Raw genomic sequence first — 19644 nt, 5'->3', positions numbered from 1 at the left:
GTACAGGCGAGAATTTAAGGTAGCCTAGCAGAGCCAGGAGGATCTCTGTGAGTTTGAGGCCAGCCTGGTCTATAGAGCGAGATCCAGGAAAGGCGCAAAGCTACACAGAGAAACCCTGTCTCGAAAAACCAATATATATATATATATATATATATATATAAAATGCTGCCCAGGTAACAACTGAAATATTGGGGGGGGGGGGGGGCGGGGGAGAAGGGCAATGTGCATGTGATTTGATCAAAGTGGAATGACAGGGAACTCCAGAAGAGACCAAGGTGTTTCAATGCCAGTATGAAGAATGCCAAGTTCTTGATGTCAAAGAGATTTTCAGTTTGATTCAAGTCTAAGCAGAAGAATTTAGATCTAAGTTAACTAGGTTTATAGACAAAATAAATACACAATAAAAGGTAAGAGTTGTTGTCCATTCATTCCTTAAAATAACTTTTTTGTTAAATATTTGTGTCTAACCGAACAAAGCTTATGTTCTGGGGCAATGGTTCTCAAATTTGTTAAGACTCTCGGGGTCACCTAGGGGCCCTTTAACAAGTCCAAAGCCTAGGCTTCCCTTAAGCCACTTAAATCAGAATCTCTGGCAATGGGGTCCAGACCTTAGTAAGTCTTCAAGTCCCCTAAGTGATGTCAGCGGTGAAGAGTCTAGGAGCCTACACTCTTGTGGCTGCCATAGCCATCTGGAACAGAACACACAGTCTCGGGCATGCCTCCGGCCAAACTACAACTTAGAATCTTATTTTCCCAAGACCCACAGGTGACCTGGGAGCCCCTGGGAGCAGGAGAAATGTCACTCCACACACAGCAAGCTGCTCTATGATACACATGTGTTTCATTCCTGCTTTCGAAGGTGGAGAACGGGGCAGGAAGGGCGTGTGGAGGTGAAGAAGGGGCAGGAAAGGTGTGTGGAGGTAGAGAAAGGGGCAGGAAGGGCGTGTGGAGGTGGAGAAAGGGGCAGGAAGGGCGTGTGGAGGTGGAGAATGGGGCAGGAAGGGTGTGGAAGTGGAGAATGGGGTGGAGGAGGTGTATGCTTCTCTCTGGGTCACTGGGCAGGTGTTAACCTCTGTTAAAAGTGATATCCGTGTCGATCATAAGTTCTTTAAGTTCTTATTGCAAGCTTTCCTTCTGGGGGTTGTTTGCCTATACATAAAAAAAGATGTAGGGGATAAGACAACCTGACTCCCTAACTGGCAGCTGTTAGACTCTCCCTTGATACCCTGGCCACCTTGAGCAAAATAAATGTTAGGCACCCAGCCAGCCAGGCCACCCTTATGCCAGCACCAGCCATTTTGAGCATGCCACAGAAGCCTTGCAAAACTACCTAACCATCACAACTGGATGCTCCAGTTCCTGAAGGCACAGCCGCAGGCAGGGCCGTTTCACCTCACACCAGACATTTTTTTGTCACACAGTCTTGGTGAACTCTAGATGGTCTTGCAATCATCTCCACCATGGTAAGGGGTGGGGTGGGGGGGCACTTCCTGATGACCTAGCTGAGAGACTGTTCTAACTGGTAGGAAAGGAAAAAGGCTGTTTATTGGTGCAAACACAAACCTTCATTGACATGTAAGGTGAGCCGTGATTGGTGCAACACTCCTTCTCTGGTTATACAGGCAGGAGGTTCAGGTTCCAGGGGTAAGCTGCCTGAGAGACCTTTTCCTGTGCCTACACCATTGTCTTTACAGCGGCAGGGCCCACAGAAGGCTTCTCCAGGTGGCCTTAGGTTCTGCCTACTGTAGTAGTGTGGGGTGAGCTGGTGACATACAGAGGAGCAGAGCAGAAGCGGCACAGTGACAGCAGTTACAACAGCTGCACAGCTAACAAGCCAAGTTAGACAAGGTGGCAGGCATCTGGCTCCTCGACACTGAAGAAGAGGCAGCCGGGCAGTCTGAGAGAATGGTGAGAGCAAGGGATCGGGTGGCAGAGAAACGCGAGAAGATGGTGAGCTGAGGCTGAAGGAGGCTCTAGGAGCCAGAAAGCCGAGACTCTGGCCACTGCTGCTGAAGGGTTCCAGAGAGCTGTGGAGTCAGACACTGCAGGCCCTGGAACTCTAACACTAGTCACTGTCAAAGGCCGAGAGGAAGCCTGCTATCCACGCCTTACTGGACGCTGCCAGCTACGGCCAAAGGCTGTGGAGGTCTGACCTCCCAGGCTGCATGATACACCGGGCTTGCAGGAAGGAGCTCAACGGCCCAGGGTTCTGCTTGCTGCTGCTCGCACCTGTTCCGGGCTGCGGGCTGCGGGCTGCAGGCTGCGGGCTGCGGGCTGCGGGCTGCGGGCTGCTGGCAAACACTGAGGGAGCAAACACTGCAGGACCCCAGCACTGAAAGAGCCTGCATTGCTGACCCACAACTACTATCCAGGCAGAGCCAGCTCATTAATAATAAGAGTATTAGTTTCTTTCAAAGCAAAGGTTGGGTAAGGAAGAGGAGGACAAAGTTTGCAACAAGGAAATGTCTTCCCACCATCTCAGATAGAACTGCGCTGCTGTAACTGAAGAGATGCAATAGCCACTGCTACTTAAATAAGGGCAAAGGAGCCACGTGCGCTGGCACACGCCTGAACTCCCAGCACGCGGGACACTGAGGCAGGAAGGGCAGAAGTTTGAGGCCAGCCTGAGCTGCACGGAAAGACCTACCTCCCCAAACCAAAGAAATAATAATCCATGAAAACCTTCTTTGTAACCTAAGAAGATGAAATCAATCTGGCCAAGAGAGCAGAAGGAAGCAGGTTCCTTGAACATGAGCTTTCCGCAAAGATCTCTCAAGGACTGTATGTTGACGGAGCATCTCAGTGACACGCATGTCTGTACTTCAGTTCAGATACCCACACCGTGTTATCCCCTCTGACTACTCTCCGTGAATTCTCTGTTGCTTGTTCAAGCACTGTGGTGAACACTTACCATATGTGATGAGTGTATTGATAAGCATACCTTGAGATTTTGGGGTGGTTTGAAATTGAAGAAGGTAGTCAGCTTGTTCTGAGAAGCATTTAGTTCTAGGAGATATGGCATGCAGCTCACACAAGACAGATCTGGGGCCAGAAATGGTAAATCAACAAGATGCTAGAAAAAGCCATTAAGCACGTTACATCAGAACATACATTTTTTTTTTTTCCCAGACAGGGTCGTATTGTACAGCCTGGATTGGCCTGGAACTCATTATGTAGACTAGGCTGGCCTAGAACTTAAGAGAGATTCACCTGCTTCTGCCTCCCAAGTACTGGGATTAAAGGTGCTACCACACCTGGCCCATATCAAAATAACTTTTAATTATGCCCATTGCAAGAGCATCTCAAATATTTCAGTTGAGTCAAATTAATAAAAATTGGTAGCATGTGAAATATTTTGAAAGTGTGGAGCAGAGGAGGTTAGGATGTAGGAGGAGGGTGGGGGAGATGAGGGATAGAAGAACCACAGGACATGCTTTATTCTACTATGTCATAACAGTATCTGACACATTATAAGATGACTTAAAAATCATTCAGAAATGTGTAAAACTCTATGAGCTAATAATTTCTCTTTCTTCCCCACGGCCCACCCACTTCTTCCATCTCCTGTATTTCTGGGATGGCCAAGTAACCTATGTTGAGGCCTCTTGCACACTCCATTCATGTTCCCACCATCTGCTAACCCCTAGGGGCTTCAAACATTACTAGCCTTACAGGAAAGGACGTGAAGCTAAAGCCTCAGATGCCCCTCTTAGTAATTAGCTCCTAAATGACTGAATTAGGTCTTTTCTGAAGGCTGGAAATACCACAATTAGGGAAGTCTGTTGCTCATTCAATTTTGTTTTAGTTGGACTTAATCCTAAATCTCATTAATTATTTGAGGTGATTTAGATCCATTACTTGTTACTGTGCTTTGACTCCGGATTGGCTACATCTGAGTTCTGCATTTTATCCCAAGCAGATATCCCCAAACTTGGCACTAAGTAAATCACTGTGCTAATGGAGGCCACTCATGGAATTACAAACGAACTGTGATTGTGACACAGTGTTGGCCCCTGTTTCCGCTCTTCACAGCAGCTGCACACTGGGCACCAGAATGAAAGAAGCCACATAGTAGGGGTTCTAGCCTTGGCGTAAGCGATTCATTCCTCCACCTGTAAGTGGTAATGGTGATAGCACCCCATTTCTCTCTCATTCTGGAGGACACAGAGAACTAGGACAGCCATGCCAACCACAGGCCAGGCCAAGCAGCACAGACAAATGCAGAGTGGGAGAGGGTGGTATGCCACCTGTGTCTTGGGCAGGGCTGGCAGACAGTGTGAGATGGGGCTGCCATCTTGCATTTTGTGATGGCTTGAATGAAAAATAGTCCCCGTAGTCTTGGGCACCTGAATGCTTGTTCCCCAGATGGTGGCGATGTCTGGGGAGGCTCAGGAGATATGGCTTGCTGTAGGTTTTAAAAGCCACACACCATTCCCAGTTCACTCTGCTTCCTGTGTGAGGTTGGAGATGTGGGCTCTCCGCTCTCAGCTGCCAGCTGCAGTCCCCATGTCTGCTGCCACACTGTCATCAATAGGGACTCTAACCCTCTGGAACCATAACCCAAATAAACTCTTTCTTCTAGATTGCCTTGGTCATAGAGTTTTAGCACAGGAACAGAAAAGTAATTAGTATGCCAGATCAAGGGTCTCTGATCAAGGCCAGACAATTCCCACCAACTTCTACTTCGGGTCTTTGGATTAAACAATATCCTAGTTGTGAACATCTCTTGAAAAGGCGATCCATCGGGGTATTAATCAATGGGTCGATCAAGGAAGGCTACCTGCGGGACAAAGCCTATGAGGACATCGGGATGCTTAGCAGTCTGCACCTATCAGCCTGTGTCTACCCATTCTGCGCTCAGCTGAATGTCTGTTAGAAGTGGTCTCAATTCTATGTCTCCACTGAGTCCCCGAACTCCTGCTGGGGTCCATCTTTAATGCCAGTCGCATGGATATCTTTTAAAGTAAAGAATCAGCTAATACTTAGATAGATACAAAGAAATGGTAGTTACATCTCATGCTCTGTACATAGCGAAGGTTTTAAAAATCACTGTGACAGAAAACAATCCCTGGGTTTTAACTTCCATGTAGTCCCCTCCTTGGCGCAGTAACCTCTTTGTCCACCAGATGGCAGGAGCACCTTAAGTCTACACCAACGGTTCTGGACCAGTAGCATCAGCCCTACTAGCCTTGCTCACTGCAAACGTAAATTCTTAGCCTTACCCCAGTTCTACTGAGTCAGAAACTCTGAGGGCGGGATTCAGCAATCTGTGTACTCACAGCCCCCACTACACACAAGTGATTCTGTTGAAAGTTGAAATGTGGTCTACCTCAGAACACGTGTAAGGCTGACATCCCCCAAAGAAAAACATACTGCCATACCAACACACAGCAGACACTCAGACGGCTGAGGAATGAATACAGAGGGTCACAGAGAACCAAGGAGGAGTGGTCTGAAGAGAGAGGCCGTTCTGCAGAGAGAGTGCCTTGAGTGGCCGGCTATGAAGCTAAATCTCTTCTCATGGTTGGCATTGAACCTCATCAGAGCCTCCCATGAGGCTGCAGTTTCTTATTCAGTAAGAGTGAAAAATCAATCTCAGAGATGTGGGGTGGGCAGAGCACAATCAACCTTGTAGGTGTGGGGTGGGCAGAGCACTCCTGCCGGTAACAGCAAAAATGCCTTCCTGGTGGTTGGATCATCACATGATCTGAGATTCGCTTTAAAGTAACTTGGATGAAAAGGGCCAGGGGTGGAGGGGGGTTGTAGATAGATCAAGGGTAGCCCCCAGCTATTACTGCTCAGTATTTATTCCAGAATTTTCTCTGCTCATGTTTGAAATTTTCTAAAATGGGTTTATAAAGAATGGGAAAAACAATGTAACTGTCTCTCCAACATTGGTATTTAGAACAGGATACAATGCTTGTCTGCACTCAAGGGCTGGACTTTATTAGAGTCAGGTGAGAATTGGAAATGAAATTGAGAGACCATTAACAGAAGCATTAAGGTCTTCTTTAAGGCAGGTAAAAGAAGCAAGCAGATACTCCATGGAGAAAGCAGGCCAAAAATAAGTATTTGCTTATATCTCTAGAAGTCTAAAGGGGGAAAAATGTATAATATTAACATCAAATAAGATCAGAAAATCCAAAACAAGGACCAGGCTTTAAAGAAAATACAGCAGTTGCAGGACGATGTTCATTAAGTGTGAAGAAGGAAGGTATAATGACAAATCCCAAGAAATTCAGACGGTGTGGTCAAGAGTCAACTGAAAAAAGGGATGGGGCAGGGTTGACACCCTGAAGCCCTGGTGTTTAAATGATAGTAGAAGGAGCTAGCCAGGGAGAAAACATAAGTGTAAAAGCAAACTAAAATGTCCATGAGAGGGTGGGGTAGCTAATTCATCGGAGCTAAATAATTAGCTGAAGGAAAAGGCGTCATCAAACATCTGTGCATACTAAAGGGATAACGACCCCTGTGGGGCTCCCTGGGTGCACCCCAACTGCGTCAAAACACTAAAGACCTACGTGTCTTCACTTGTGGATCATTGTTCTCTCTCTCTCTCCATAGAAAGCAATGATTCAATGTGTAAATTGATCTACAAATCATTTATATCAAGCTCAGTATTATTAAAGCACATTAAATTTTGCAGCTTGTAAATTTTTGCACTACCTCAGTGATCAGTCTACTCGACTGACAGTCACGTACCTTCGATTTTGTTTCCCGAAAGATTCAGCTTCTGTAGGTGAATATAGTCACGCAGAATGCTGATGTCAGTTAAATCACAGTTCTGAGAGGAAGAAAGAGGGGAAGGCTTTAATATGGCGTCTACGATATCCGCGTGAGCCTTCCTGCAACATCTAGAAACAACGTGATGGAAGGAAATCCAGTTTCTTTCCAAAGTACAGAAGCAAGAGAATAAAAGCTAAGGCTTGCTACGAACGGAATCTCACAATGGACTACAGATCCACTGAGGTGGGGGGGCAGGGCAGGGGAAGTATTCCATCAGAGGAAATACTAGTCAATTGGGTGTGGTAGCACATGCTCTTCAACAAGGCAGAGGCAAGCGAATCTCTGTGAGTCTGAGGCCGGCCAGAGCTGCACAGTAAGACCCTGTCTCAAGAAGAAGAAAGAAATTATTAGCCTAAGAAATTAGTGTTAGCAGCAAGAACACACCACATGAAAAGGTAAATGACAGCCATGTTCATGAGGGCCTTCGGAAGAGTCGGAAATAAAACTTACAGCAAGAAAGACCACGTTTTCCTCTAACCAAAGAAAAGCCAGTGTCGAGAATTACATGAGGTTTCAGGAAAACGTCACAGGTCACCAGGAGATGGCTAACAACACAAGCTGCAAAGCCCTTTCACTGTGATCCCAACAGATCCAGGAGCCGCAGGGCAGACCAGGGAAGCACACAGAGGGGTGTGGCTGAACCTGAAGTCACAGAGCAGCTTGGGAGCTGCCGCACCCAACTGTGCTGAGACTCTGTCCAAAATACACGCCAGAAAAACGGTACTCATGGGAAGTTCACGTGGAGTTAGGAGGGAATTTGATCCCATGGCATGAAGACTAGTGGGTAGGTCATTCTGTCACCGGCAGTAAACAAAGCCAAAGGTGACTAATAAAAAAAAAAAGAGTCACTTGACAGCAAGTTCTCATGCAGTGGAGTGATGGCCATTTAAGGCAGGCGGTTGCAAGAGACAAATCAGCACTGAGTGCCTACAGTGTGCATCACTGTGCTTGATGAGAAAACAGGGCAGAGCTGAGCTCTACTGTTTAAGAATTTAGGACTCTGGCAGGGGAGAAGACATGTACACAAGTAATTAGAGAAAGTCAAATAAATAATAATAAGTTATTATTATTATAATGTTTAGCCTAAATAAGATATGGGGGGGGGATCACTGAACTAGAAAGTGTATTCGGTGAGATAGTTTATTGAGGCCAAATAATTCAGCACATAATATCTCAACAGTAAGGAGGTCAGAGGCAAAATAAGTTAAGCTCCATCCCTCTGGCTGAAATAAGATTTAAAGGATTGCTTTTTTGGCAGATCAATTTAAGGCATAGCACTACATACATAAGTAGACTATTGGTTGAAATGGACCTTTGTGTGGCTGTACTGGCTGCTAGAATTACACCATCTCAATGTCTTACACAGTGCTGTGTGTACAGAGGACTCCATATGTCACACCTGAGTGCCTAAGACATCCACAGAAGGTTAGACACTGCCGGGGATGGAGAAGTATGGCCTTGGTATGCTGACCCCGAAAGACATCCACAGGAGGTTAGACACTGCCGGGGATGGAGAAGTATGGCCTTGGTATGCTGACCCCGAAAGACATGCACAGGAGGTTAGACACTGCCGGGGATGGAGAAGTATGGCCTTGGTGTCAACACCTCAGCAGTCCTTGGGGATTTTACTAGTCGGGAGTGAGCCAAATCATGAAGCGATAGTAACATTTCAATGTGCTTTTCAAATGAAAGGATGTGTAGAGTGCTTATCTGTACAGGTTGGGTGCACATGTGTGTAACTGGTGCACGTGTGTGTGTGTGTGTGTGTGTGTGTGTGTGTGTGTGTGTGTGTGTGTGTATGTGTGTGTATGAGCCTGTGGAGGTATCTTCTTCAACTGCTCTTCACCTGCTATTTAGAAGCAGCATCTCTCACTGAACCTGGTGCTCACCCTTTCGTCTAGACAAGGCTGCCATGCCAGTATGCCTGGGATTCGAACTCCAGCCTTCACACTTCCACAGCAAGCACGTTACCCACTGAGCCATCTCCCCAGCGCCTCGATGTGTTTTTTTTTTTTTTTCCAATGGAAGCAAAAAGAGTTAAATTATTTTTCTAAGACTATGAGCAACAGCAGAGAAGCTGAACTGGGGGTGGCCAGCTCTTACACCCCTTTGCAGTCAAAGCTGGCCCCCATTCTGTGTTACTCTAGGACTGGGCTTGAAATCTTGAAGACTGAAGACTAACAATAGATTCTTTTGCTTTAATGATAGGTATCTTTATGAAAATAAAAGACAGCTCAAAGCTACATATTTCTTGATATACTTCAGGGGAAAATCGATATCAGAATACTCGGTTCCCAAGGACTCAGATAGAAAGTTTAGCTCTGCTTTGGCTGATCAGAAGGAAAATTCTTACAGAGCTTTTGATTGGTTCTACAAATCCAAATTCAACCTCCTAAAGAAAGCATTGATTACTATAATATAGACTATTTAGGATGAAAGAGAGTATGAAGAGAATGGAAACAAAGGAATTTGGGGAGCCTATACTGAGATGGCTGAGGCTCCCTGAAGTCTAACATTTACATGTACATTTCTCATCACTCATCTCCATCAAACAGGAGGCCCTAAAATTTACCGCCACTACCAAAGCCATGAGTACCAAAGAAAATGTATATGATCTGTCCATGTTGCCAACCTACAATGACCCTGTCATACTCACTGATAAATTCAGGTTGAGGTAGACCTGCTCCGTCCCAGGGCCTGACCATCCCAGTTCATCGAGTGCCTCAGCCACGGCCTCCTCTCTCAGGATCCCATCAAACTCCTCCTGCAGAAAGCAAATGGTGGACAAAGAACTCGCATTAGAAAGGCAGCCATCTACTTTGTCCTATCCGGCTCCCAGAGAAAAGGCTGCATGGAAGACATTCCATACTACACACAGTTAAGTAAATGCCCATCAAAGTCATGTCTTGCTGCCGCTGACTTTACAGGTGGTTACTTACATGTGGTGTTCGATGCTGAGAGAACACCATGGCCTAGGAGCATCCATCTTAGTGGCCCTGTATAGGAGCTCTGCTCTCCACCTGCTAATTCTTGGGACAGCCCTGGAACAGGCATCCTTATCTCCATTTTACAGATGAAGTAACTAAGGCTTAGAGGTTACCTTGCTCAAAATGACATGACAGGATGTGGCAGAGCTGGAGTGAAAACTCAGCCTGTCTGACCCCAAGGTGATTCCGCACTGGGCTGCTTGCCCACGCCTCAAGAGATGGTTGTTACAAGAAATGAAGGCAATAATATCTCGAAATCTGGCATTCTTGCTAAACAAATCAAGTCCTCGGTTCACTTTCTAGTAGCTATTTTTGTCAGATTCATCTAATTTACAAGATGGGTGGCCGTCACGTCCATGAGGAGGCCTGCCCTTGGTCTACAGCCAATGGATGGCATGGCATTTCCCCACTGAAGGCAGACAGAAGAGACAGGACACCAGTCTGTGTCGCATGTCTGTTGCCTTGAACTCTGTAATGGCCGGCATGGACACCAACATCAGCATGGTGGCAGAAAACACGTCATCACGGCAGCCATACTGACATATACGGTACTTATCATGATGAGCGTATTCACTGTGATGGGAAAACATCCGTTCAGTTCTTTACTGACCCCAAAGCCAAGAATGCTCTTTTGGGTTGTTGGTCCTGAGGACCTAAGTTCGTAGACTCATGTTGCTCTAAGAGTTTTTCTCCCCAGGGAATACTGCCTGCATGGAGATAGTGCATGTCCTTTGGAATCGGGTGGGCTCAGTTTGAACCCCACCTCTGCCATGTGACTTGGGGTAGGCAAAGCTTTCTCTGAGCCTCGTTTCTCTGCCTATAAACAGAAAGTATGTTTTTCTTTAAATGTGTTCTAGACACACCATTCCTCCAAAGTAGGCTGCTTTTGGTATATTGATTGTTTGGAGCTGAAGGCACTTGAAAAAAACAGCAAATGCAAGGGGAGGCTTTCTCTGAACTGCTTTTATCTACAGAGAGGCAGATCCTTCAAAAGGAACTCGATTGTTATAAATCCCCTCCCTGGGAGTTTCATCAACTGGAGGAGATTGACCCTTATCGCGGGAGCAGAGAGAGGCTGACACCACAGTGAGGCGAGCTTTGTCATAACCTCTCATACCTCCCATCTGTTCTAAGAGCCCGTGTATCTTTCCATGAAAGCATTTGCCCCCCACCCCCTCGAGTGGCCTACATTCCCTCTACCCATCCCCTGTTACATGGTGTGTAAGCTCTCAAATCTCACATAAAAAATTCTCCAGGTCAGCAGGATGGCACAGTGGGTGGAGGCACTTGCCTCCAGCCCCAAGAACCTGGGTGTAGTCACCAGAACATACATGGCAGAAGAGAGAAAACTCCTACAAGTTGCCCTCTGACCTCCACATGCATGGCACACACATGAATAAATAATTTTAATAGATTTTTTAACATTTATTTATGTGTATGAGAATTTTGCCTGTACATAAGTATGTGTACCACATGCATCGAGTGCCCAAGGGGGACAAAGAGAGTGTTGGAAGCCCTGGAACTCAAGTTATGGATGGTTGGGAGCCACCAATTGGGTGCTAGGAACCAAACTAGAGTCCTCTACAAGACCAAGTGCTCTAATGGCTGAGTTGTTTCTCCAGACCCTGTAATAGTTTCTCTCCTCTCTCTCTCTCTCTCTCTCTCTCTCTCTCTCTCTCTCTCTCTCTCCTATCTGTCTACTTACTTATTTATTTTTATCTATGTGGGTGTTTTGCTTGCATGTATGTCTGGTGCCTGTGGATGTCAGAAAAGGTCTTTAGATCCCCTGGAACTAGGATTACAGATGGGGTTATGAGCCACAATGTAGGTGCTAGAAATCAAACCTGTGTACTCTAGAAGAGCAACCAGTGCTCTTAACTGCTAAGCTATCTCAGCAGCCCCAACCCTTGTTTGGTACTGGAAATCTAGCTAACTACTCAATGCTAGTGAAATTGTGGCTATTGGAGGAGAATCTGCAACCATCGATTTACACAGCCAGCGTAACCCCTAATAACAATCTATAAACATCTGTCCTTACACCCACAGGTAAGTGTAGTCTTTACCCCCCACCAAGGAAACTTCTCTTTGCAACAGATGGAGACCACTACAAAAAAAAAATGTAATAAAGGTTTTTTTGGTTTTGTTTTTTGGGGTTTGATTGTTTTTCCAGACAGGATTTTTCTGTGCAGCTCGAGCTGTCCTGGAACTCACTCTGTAGACCAGGCTAGCCTCGAACTTAGAGATTCACCTGCCTCCACCTTCCAAGTGCTGGGATTAAAGGCTTGCGTCACCACCACCCAGACTGTAATAAATTTTTTTTAAAAAAAATCTTTTCCTATGATATCCCTGATGCATGTAATACTAAAAATCAATATATTCATATCCCTAGTCTATGTCAATCTGCCCGTTGTCACTTTATTTCATAGGTCCAGCTATGAAAGCTAGTAGATTGGGAAGGTCATCGTTTCTCTCCTATCCCTTCTTTTAATGTTTTAGGGAGAAGGGAAAACTAACATACAGAAAGCTCTTGGCACAGTGCCTGGAACACATCAAATGTTTCGATAAATGTGCTATGTGCCAGTGTCCCATAGCTGTCACACTGCTCCCAAGTGGGGAAGATATTCATGCCCACACATGAAGTGCCAACGTCCTAAGTAAAACCTAGCAGGTAGTGGGGCTGAGGGAATGCTGCCTTCCTAACTTCCCACCTAGAGCGCCACAGGTCATCCGACCTCACCCCACTCCATTTCCTTACTTATTCTAGCAAGAAGGCCTGTTTGTCACCATAGCTGTGGACATCCGGGTGGGCACAACTGCCAGCATTTTCTCAGATCCCGAGGCAAGGCTCCACACAGGAAGCCCCTCTTTAACCTGCTTTGTATTCCCAAGCGCTTAGTCCAGACTCTTCCTGCTCCCCTACAGATATTGCTGGAACCCTACTATTCTCTCATCTAAATTTCCCTGGTCATTAGAGAACCCCTTAAGATATCAAGCGTGTGTCCATGCACGGCACAGGGCCCTCTACAACCTAGCCCCACCTCAGCCACCTTTCCTGCTCTTTACCTCAAACTCCTGAATGCAGCTGGACCCATCTCCGTATGGGACACTTCAGGCGCTAACTGCTGTGACTTACTTATATGTTACTCTAAGAGCAGGGACCGTGTCTGTCTTCAATCACGTTTTCATCTTCTATTTTAACTGCTGCTATCATTTATTACATCTGTAACTTCTGAGAGTCTACTCTATCTACCAGATATTATATTGCAAACTTTAATGCAGTCGCTTACTAAATTTGAAGTCTATAACTATCCCAATGACTAGACGTGATCACTCACCTTGAGTTGCTGGCAAAGGGTGGTTTTTCCTGCATCAAATTTTGGGTCAAGACATGGTCAAAGTGTGCTTTCTACTAAGCAACTATTCCATAAATGTTTGTTCAATAAGGCTAAAATCACTTAATGAGCTACAGGTAGTAGTTAAAAACACATGAGTTACTATTACAGTATCAGGACTATATTATGCTAAGTATTTAAGTTTGGTTTTTGTTGTTGTTGTTGTTTTCCGAGACAGGATTTCTCTGTGTAGCTTTGGTGCCTGTCCTGGATCTCGCTCTGTAGAACAGGTTGGCCTCGAACTCACAGAGATCTGCCTGGCTCTGCCTCCCGAGTGCTGGGATTAAAGGCGTGCACCACCACTGCCCTGCAGTATTTAAGTTTTTATTAAATTTTCATTTGTATATGTGTTTGTATACATGCACACACACCATGGGACACGTCTGGAGGTCATAGGACAAATTTGGGGAGTCAAGTCTCTTCTTCCATCATGTGGGTCAAGGGGATTGAACTCAGGCCACCAGGCTTAGCAGCAAGTATCTTTACCTGAAAAGTCATCTCACTGGCCCATGCTAAGTATTTTACATACAGGATATCATTTAATTATATTATGAGACAGGGATGACTACCAAACCTGTATTTTGAGTTCTAGATAAGCTAAGTAACTTATTCAAAATCTTGCTACTAACAAAAGGTTAAGCCAGGTCTCAACCACAAGTCTTTCATCCCAAAAGCAACGCTCCAAACAGCTGGTCTCAACTGTTTCCCTTAAATCCATTAGGGCTTCTGAAGTCCAAAGCTAGCCGCATTGTTGGTTATGACTACCACATTACTACCCGTAATCAGTAAGATGTAGGAAATAAACCACTCAACATGAACGTACACTTCTTCATAACTTTTTCAGTTATTCCACATTTTAAAACTTAAGCAATACCACCAAAAGCCAAAGTCAGAATCAATATTTGGAATGTAACTGGAATAAGGAATAAACTTTTTCTCCATACCAGCAAGGACTAACCAGCTGAATGGCCCATCTATGGCTTGTTAATGACGAGCTGAAGACAGATTAATGATGGCGTTAATGAACCCATAGCCAAGGAGCCTGTGCTAATTAGAATCATAAAGTATGTTGGTGGCTCATTTGTGAATTCCTCTGGGGAAGAAGGTGGTGGAAACCATACAAACATTTCAAAGGAGCAAAAACACTTGCTATGGTGTGTGGTAGCCACAAGCTGAAGGCAGCACCATTAACCAACAAAGGAAGAATAAAATAAATAATGGTTTCTGTGTAAGTTTTTTTATTCTTTTATTTTTAGTATTATTACTTTTTAAGGCAGGGTCTCACTGTGTGACTCTATCATCAAGGCTCCTAGCTAATAGCTATGTAGACCAGGATAACCTCTAACTCCTGACAACCTTCCTTCCCTTCTCCGCCTCCCAGTGCTAGGAGTGTAGGAGAAACACCACTTCTGGCACACTTCTACGGTCAACTTCAAGCCAAATTAGAATGTAACTAGACCACAAAGAGAGAAGTGTAAAAAGAAAGACAAGTGAGGGATGAGGGTGGGGGAAAAAAACCGGGCCAAATATTCAAAGTGAACCAAAGGGCATTACAGACAAGAGCCCAAGGAAGAGCATGAATTAGAGTAACAGAAAGTTAGACGGGGAAGAACAAGAAATAAGACAAACCAGGAAAGGAGCTTCGGCGAGGGAACAGGAATAATGAGGAGAAAGATGTTTGACACCAGGGAGAAAGGTGACTAGGACACGACACATAGATGTGAAGAAGTTGAAGCGATGTATATGCTGAAGGAAAAGAAAAGAAGGGGATCCAATATAAATGTAAGAATTACAATTAAGAAAATAAAGAAAAATTAAAATTCTGAGTAGCTAAAGCAAAGAGGAAAGCCTAACCGTGTATGGGAGGGGAACAAATCAATTTCGGATTTTGAAAAAGAACAATTCTTAGAGGCCGATAGAAAGAAGCGATGGAATGCGAGGTGAAACATGAGAAGAAGGTAAGAAAGGATTGACCGCCAAGTGCGTGGGAACTGTCGAGGGCTAGAGAAAAGTGGAATTAGGTGAGTAGGAAAGAGACTGTAGAAAAATAGTTAAGAGGTGGGGATGTTGGAAACACGCCCATAACTCCAAGACTCTCATGAGTGAGGGCGTGCTGGCTCTCCATCATGCTATGGCTCTCTTCTTGACCAGGAAGTGTGGTGAGTGCTTCAATAGGCATAAACCCCTAGCAGAAGTAAATTATAAAACTTTTAAGTTATTTGATCTTTGGTGGGGCATTTGGATTATTTAAAAAAAAAAAAAAAAAAACAACAATTTTTCACTCTGGAGAAAAGAGGGTGATAAGTCCACAACTGGGAAGCACGCAGAAGTACTTCAGTTTGGAGAGACATGCTGGGAATATCAAAAACTAACTCTTGCCTCTTGATACTAAGGTAGTAACCTTGTCAAGGGGTAATTTTGAAAGCATTGAATCCATAACCTCCATACATTTTTTTTTCCATAATGGCCATGTGTAATCTGACACATAAGAAACCATGAAAAGAAAGTAGATATTTGGAGGGATTAGGCTCACCCCACCCCACCCCACCCCCTGCCGCCGGACAGGAGGTGAAAAACACAGGAAATAGGAGAATAGAAATGAGCAGCAAAGAAAGGCCCTCTCCATCTGGGCAAGGGGCGCCTGTCTGAAAGGAGTGGGCTGAGCCTGGGACACAAGTGCAGAAGCCAGCTGCACCTGAGGCAGCCAGGCTTGGCCGCTGGAGGGAGCCCGGGAGTGGGGTGAGGATGCGGGTGGGAGTGGGAGAAGGCACACCTCCAAATTCATCGTTTCGGATTCCTCGGACTCTTCGGATTCCTCTTCGTTCTGATGGTGCGCCTCCACTTCTGCATCCGGAGAGCGGGAGCGGTGGATGAGCTGTTGGAGGAGGTAGGAGGAGGCGCTTTTGAAAGTCCCTTTCGTTCTCTGTCCCATGGGAAAAGCAGGCCATTGTGTCTGACGATGTTTTGCTGCGAGCGACAGTATTGCCTGGATTACAGCTCGGGAGGCTCCCAAGCCTCCCTGGAGAGAAGGCGCTTTCCCCTTCGAGGTACTTTTCTCGTAGGCCGACATCTTGTTTATGCGCGTTGCCTAGGAGATTGCCGTCTTGGCCCTCGCCGCCGCAAAGACTTCTGGGGGTTGTAGTCCCACCCCTCCGTCCTCGCGCAGTCTGTGGGTATCTCAGTCAATTTTGCAGTACTTTTCTCTGCTACTTCTTTTATTTTCCTCTCTTTAGTACGTTCAGTCTCTAGTTTTCTTCCTTTTTGCTTGTGTTTTTCATCTCCCTTTTCACCCCCTTTGTCTCCAACTGTCTGTCTGTCTTAGAACTTGTTCATCTCACATTTGATAACATTCACACAAGCATCTCCAATCTTCTTCCACACCATCGAACTTTGGAAGTGTCTTAGTTAGGGTTTCTATTGCTGCGACAAAACACCATGGCCAAAAGGCAAGTTGGGGAAGAAAGTATTTATTTGGCTTACACTTCCATATTGCCGTTCATCACTGAAGGAAGTCAGGGCAGGAACTCAAACTGTAGAATTCTAGAGACAGGAGCTGATGCAGAGGCCATGGAGGGGTGCTGCTCACTGGCTTGCTCCCCATGTCTTGCTCAGCCTGCTTCCTTATAGAACCCAGGACTGCCAGCCCAAGGATGGCATCACCCACCATGGGCTATACCCTCCCCCATCAATCACTAATTGAGAAAATGCATTACAGCTGGATCTTATGGAGGCTCTTCAACCGGAGGCTCTTCAACGGTGGCGCCTTCCTCTCTAATGACTCTAGCTTGTGTCAAGTTGACATAAAACTAGCTAACAGGTTTTCTGTACCCAACGCAGTAAGCAAGATCAAGCCGAATTAAAAAGTAAAAGACCAACCCTGTCTCGAAAAACCAAAAAAAAAAAAAGTAAAAGACCGGCCGGGCGGTGGTGGCGCACGCCTTTAATCCCAGCACTCGGGAGGCAGAGCCAGGCGGATCTCTGTGAGTTCGAGGCCAGCCTGGGCTACCAAGTGAGTTCCAGGAAAAGGCACAAAGCTACACAGAGAAACCCTGTCTCGAAAAACCAAAAAAAAAAAAAAAGAAAAAAGAAAAAAAAAAAAAGTAAAAGACCGGGCTGGAGTGGTGGCTTAGAGGTTAAGAGCACTGGCTGCTCTTCCAGAAGTCCTGAGTTCAACTCCCAGCAACCATATGGTGGATCACAACCACCTGTAATGAGATTTGGTCCCCTCTTCATGCATGCAGGCAGAACACTGTATACATAATAAATACATCTTTAAAAAAAAAAAGTAAAAGACCAGATTTATTTGGGGGGGGGGGGACGACACGACAGGAGAAAAATCACATGGTCAATCTAAAGTGGGGAGTTTAAATACACTGTAGGTCGGGGGGGGGGGTGATGACATGTCCTCACAAGCTGGATTTGTGCCCAATTATGGTACGCTTTTAGGCGCGGTCTTGAGCAGCTAGTAGCCTCAGGGGAGGAGCCGCTGTGACCGCCAGGAATGCAGAACTGGACTTTTTGGCTGGTTTTCTGAGAGGGCGGGGTTTTGAGAGAGAGAAGTGGGCCGGGGCTGGAGATTCCAGCCAAACACAAGCCAGTACAGGAAGGGTTTGGCACCCCTAATTCTGTGGGAAGCTAGTAACGCTGAAATGTAACACAATGCAGAGCGCTGTGGGAAGAGATAAGGGTGTGAGGTAGATGACTTCGAAGACCTGACTCCTCTCCTTTTCCTTTCTTTGTGGATAAGGAAGAGAAACTACCAAAGGATTTTTGAAAGCTCATTTGCAGTTAATTTACATTCCTGTCCAACTCTAAGCCTGGTCCTTGTGGGGAGGGGGACTAGCAGTAGGAGGGAAGAGGAGGGAAGAGAAGGAAAGAGAGTGAATCAAGACTGACAGTGTGTCTGAAAGCCTCTGAAGAGCTGTTAGCATCCCATAAATAATTGTATTAGTCAAGTGACCTGCATTGGTAATTATTTTCATCCTGCTGAATAGTTCTCTCTACAGTTTTATAAAATGTTCCTCTTGCAGGATTACAAAGCATGGTTTTATGCTAGTGTGATTTTATGAAACCCAAATCCTATAGCCTTAAGCTCCACAAAACTGTGGTAACTATTATTGCCGTAATGATGACAGTCGAGATCCTAACAGGGAAGTTGTCCTCATCCTCTGGCCTTACTGGGCCTTTTTCCCACGCTTCAGTGACAGCAGTTACAAATACAAAATGATCCTGCCAATGGTTGTCAGGGGAGAAGGAGAAAAAAAATCCTTATGGACACTATCCATTGACTATTATCTTTTTTAGTGCTTGAGGGACCATTAAAACTGACATAAAGCTTTTAGAATTACCTTCCTTCATTATCTTGCTGCTCATAACTGGAAAGGACACAATGAAAGTATCTCTGTGCTAGGTTCGCCTTGCTTCTTATTCCTTTCTGACGAGGGATTTCTCTTCAATCTCATTGCCTTAGGGTCCAGCTCAGGCTAACTAGGAAAACTAGACTAGACTATTTGCTCTCCCCTTGCAGAACTTAAAAATGCAAACCCTATGTGGATTTCCAATAAATAACCTTACTAGCATTTGTATCGGAGAAAACTTTGCCAATGGCAATCTATTGAGAAAAGTGTCTTATGGTAGATTTTGGATCTGCCAAAGAATAATCCCAAAACGTGAAGAACATGTTTGTCACACAAACACTAGAGTGAAACCCAAGGCAAAGATACTGTCCAAGTCTGTGTCCAGAATCCATAAGAGAAGAAATTCTGAAATAGGTTTGCTAAGTCTACTGTTAGAAATAAGTTTGCGGTTCCAAAAAGACCATCACTCCCAACTGAAGTGTCTCAACAAAGCAAAACTTTACTCTTGTTCAGGAGGGTGAACTAGAAAGAATGAACACAGACACACAGAGACAGGAAGTATAGAAGTGTTCATTCTAACTCAGGTGGTAACTGGGTCTTTTCACCATTGCCTGAGGTCTGACTTCAGTCTCCCAAGATTGGATAGTTTTAAAAGAATCAGAGAAGATAAATGAACATGGAAGGGGGTCATGACTTTAGTCTGAGAATGTGGAAGAGGGTCTTTGTGCTTTTATTGCTTGGGGGTATTAAAATATTTGCATAGAAGTCCTTCTGGGTGGGGAAGAGAAAAGATCTGAATTCCTTGCCCTAAACACAAGTGTATTGGTTGCATAGTACTTGATAGAAAAGACTTGTACTTAATATTTCTTACAGAGACAGAACTGGTTATTATCCCACAACACAACAAAATCTAGCCTTTGTCATGTAATATTGCTATGCATTTGGTCTCTTCATTTTCACACCTCCTTTATCTTCACTTGATGGATGGGGCCACTGAGGCTCAAGGGAGTTGAACAACTGTCAGAAGGTAGGGGTGCATGTGTGCATGTGTGCATGTGTGTGTGTGTGTGTGTGTGCAAAAAGCCTGATGTAGAATGGCCATCTCCACAGTCTACCTTCAGC

General features: G+C 45.2%; 1 protein-coding gene and 1 long non-coding RNA gene across 6 annotated transcripts in view; one reads left to right on the top strand and one right to left on the bottom strand.

The window, feature by feature from the left end:
* Window positions 1–16235, bottom strand: part of Lrguk (leucine rich repeats and guanylate kinase domain containing) — a 107968-nt gene extending 91733 nt beyond the window's left edge. For 3 of the 4 annotated variants that reach the window (XM_052721854.1, XM_052721851.1, XM_052721852.1), the window contains exons 1-4: window positions 15939–16235; window positions 9443–9550; window positions 6703–6784; window positions 2942–3042 (exon numbers count right to left, since the gene is read on the bottom strand). In XM_052721854.1, the coding sequence (XP_052577814.1) occupies window positions 2942–3042; window positions 6703–6784; window positions 9443–9550; window positions 15939–16235 (588 nt within the window). Of the gene's footprint in view, window positions 1–2941; window positions 3043–6702; window positions 6785–9442; window positions 9551–15938 lie in introns of those variants that run through there. The other variant, XM_052721853.1, reaches the window with a different exon arrangement.
* LOC128099931 (uncharacterized) overlaps window positions 15941–19644 on the top strand; it is a 51608-nt gene continuing 47904 nt past the window's right edge. The window contains exon 1 of one of the 2 annotated variants that reach the window (XR_008214607.1): window positions 15941–16052. This is a non-coding gene — a long non-coding RNA (uncharacterized LOC128099931). The remainder of the gene's footprint in view (window positions 16053–19644) is intronic. The other variant, XR_008214606.1, reaches the window with a different exon arrangement.

Source organism: Peromyscus californicus, unplaced genomic scaffold, assembly GCF_007827085.1.
Source record: "Peromyscus californicus insignis strain IS unplaced genomic scaffold, ASM782708v3 Scaffold_6__1_contigs__length_162567912, whole genome shotgun sequence".
NCBI lineage: Eukaryota > Metazoa > Chordata > Mammalia > Rodentia > Cricetidae > Peromyscus > Peromyscus californicus.
The sequence above is the reverse complement of the archived record's forward strand: the minus strand, read 5'-3'. Positions and strand labels throughout refer to the sequence as shown.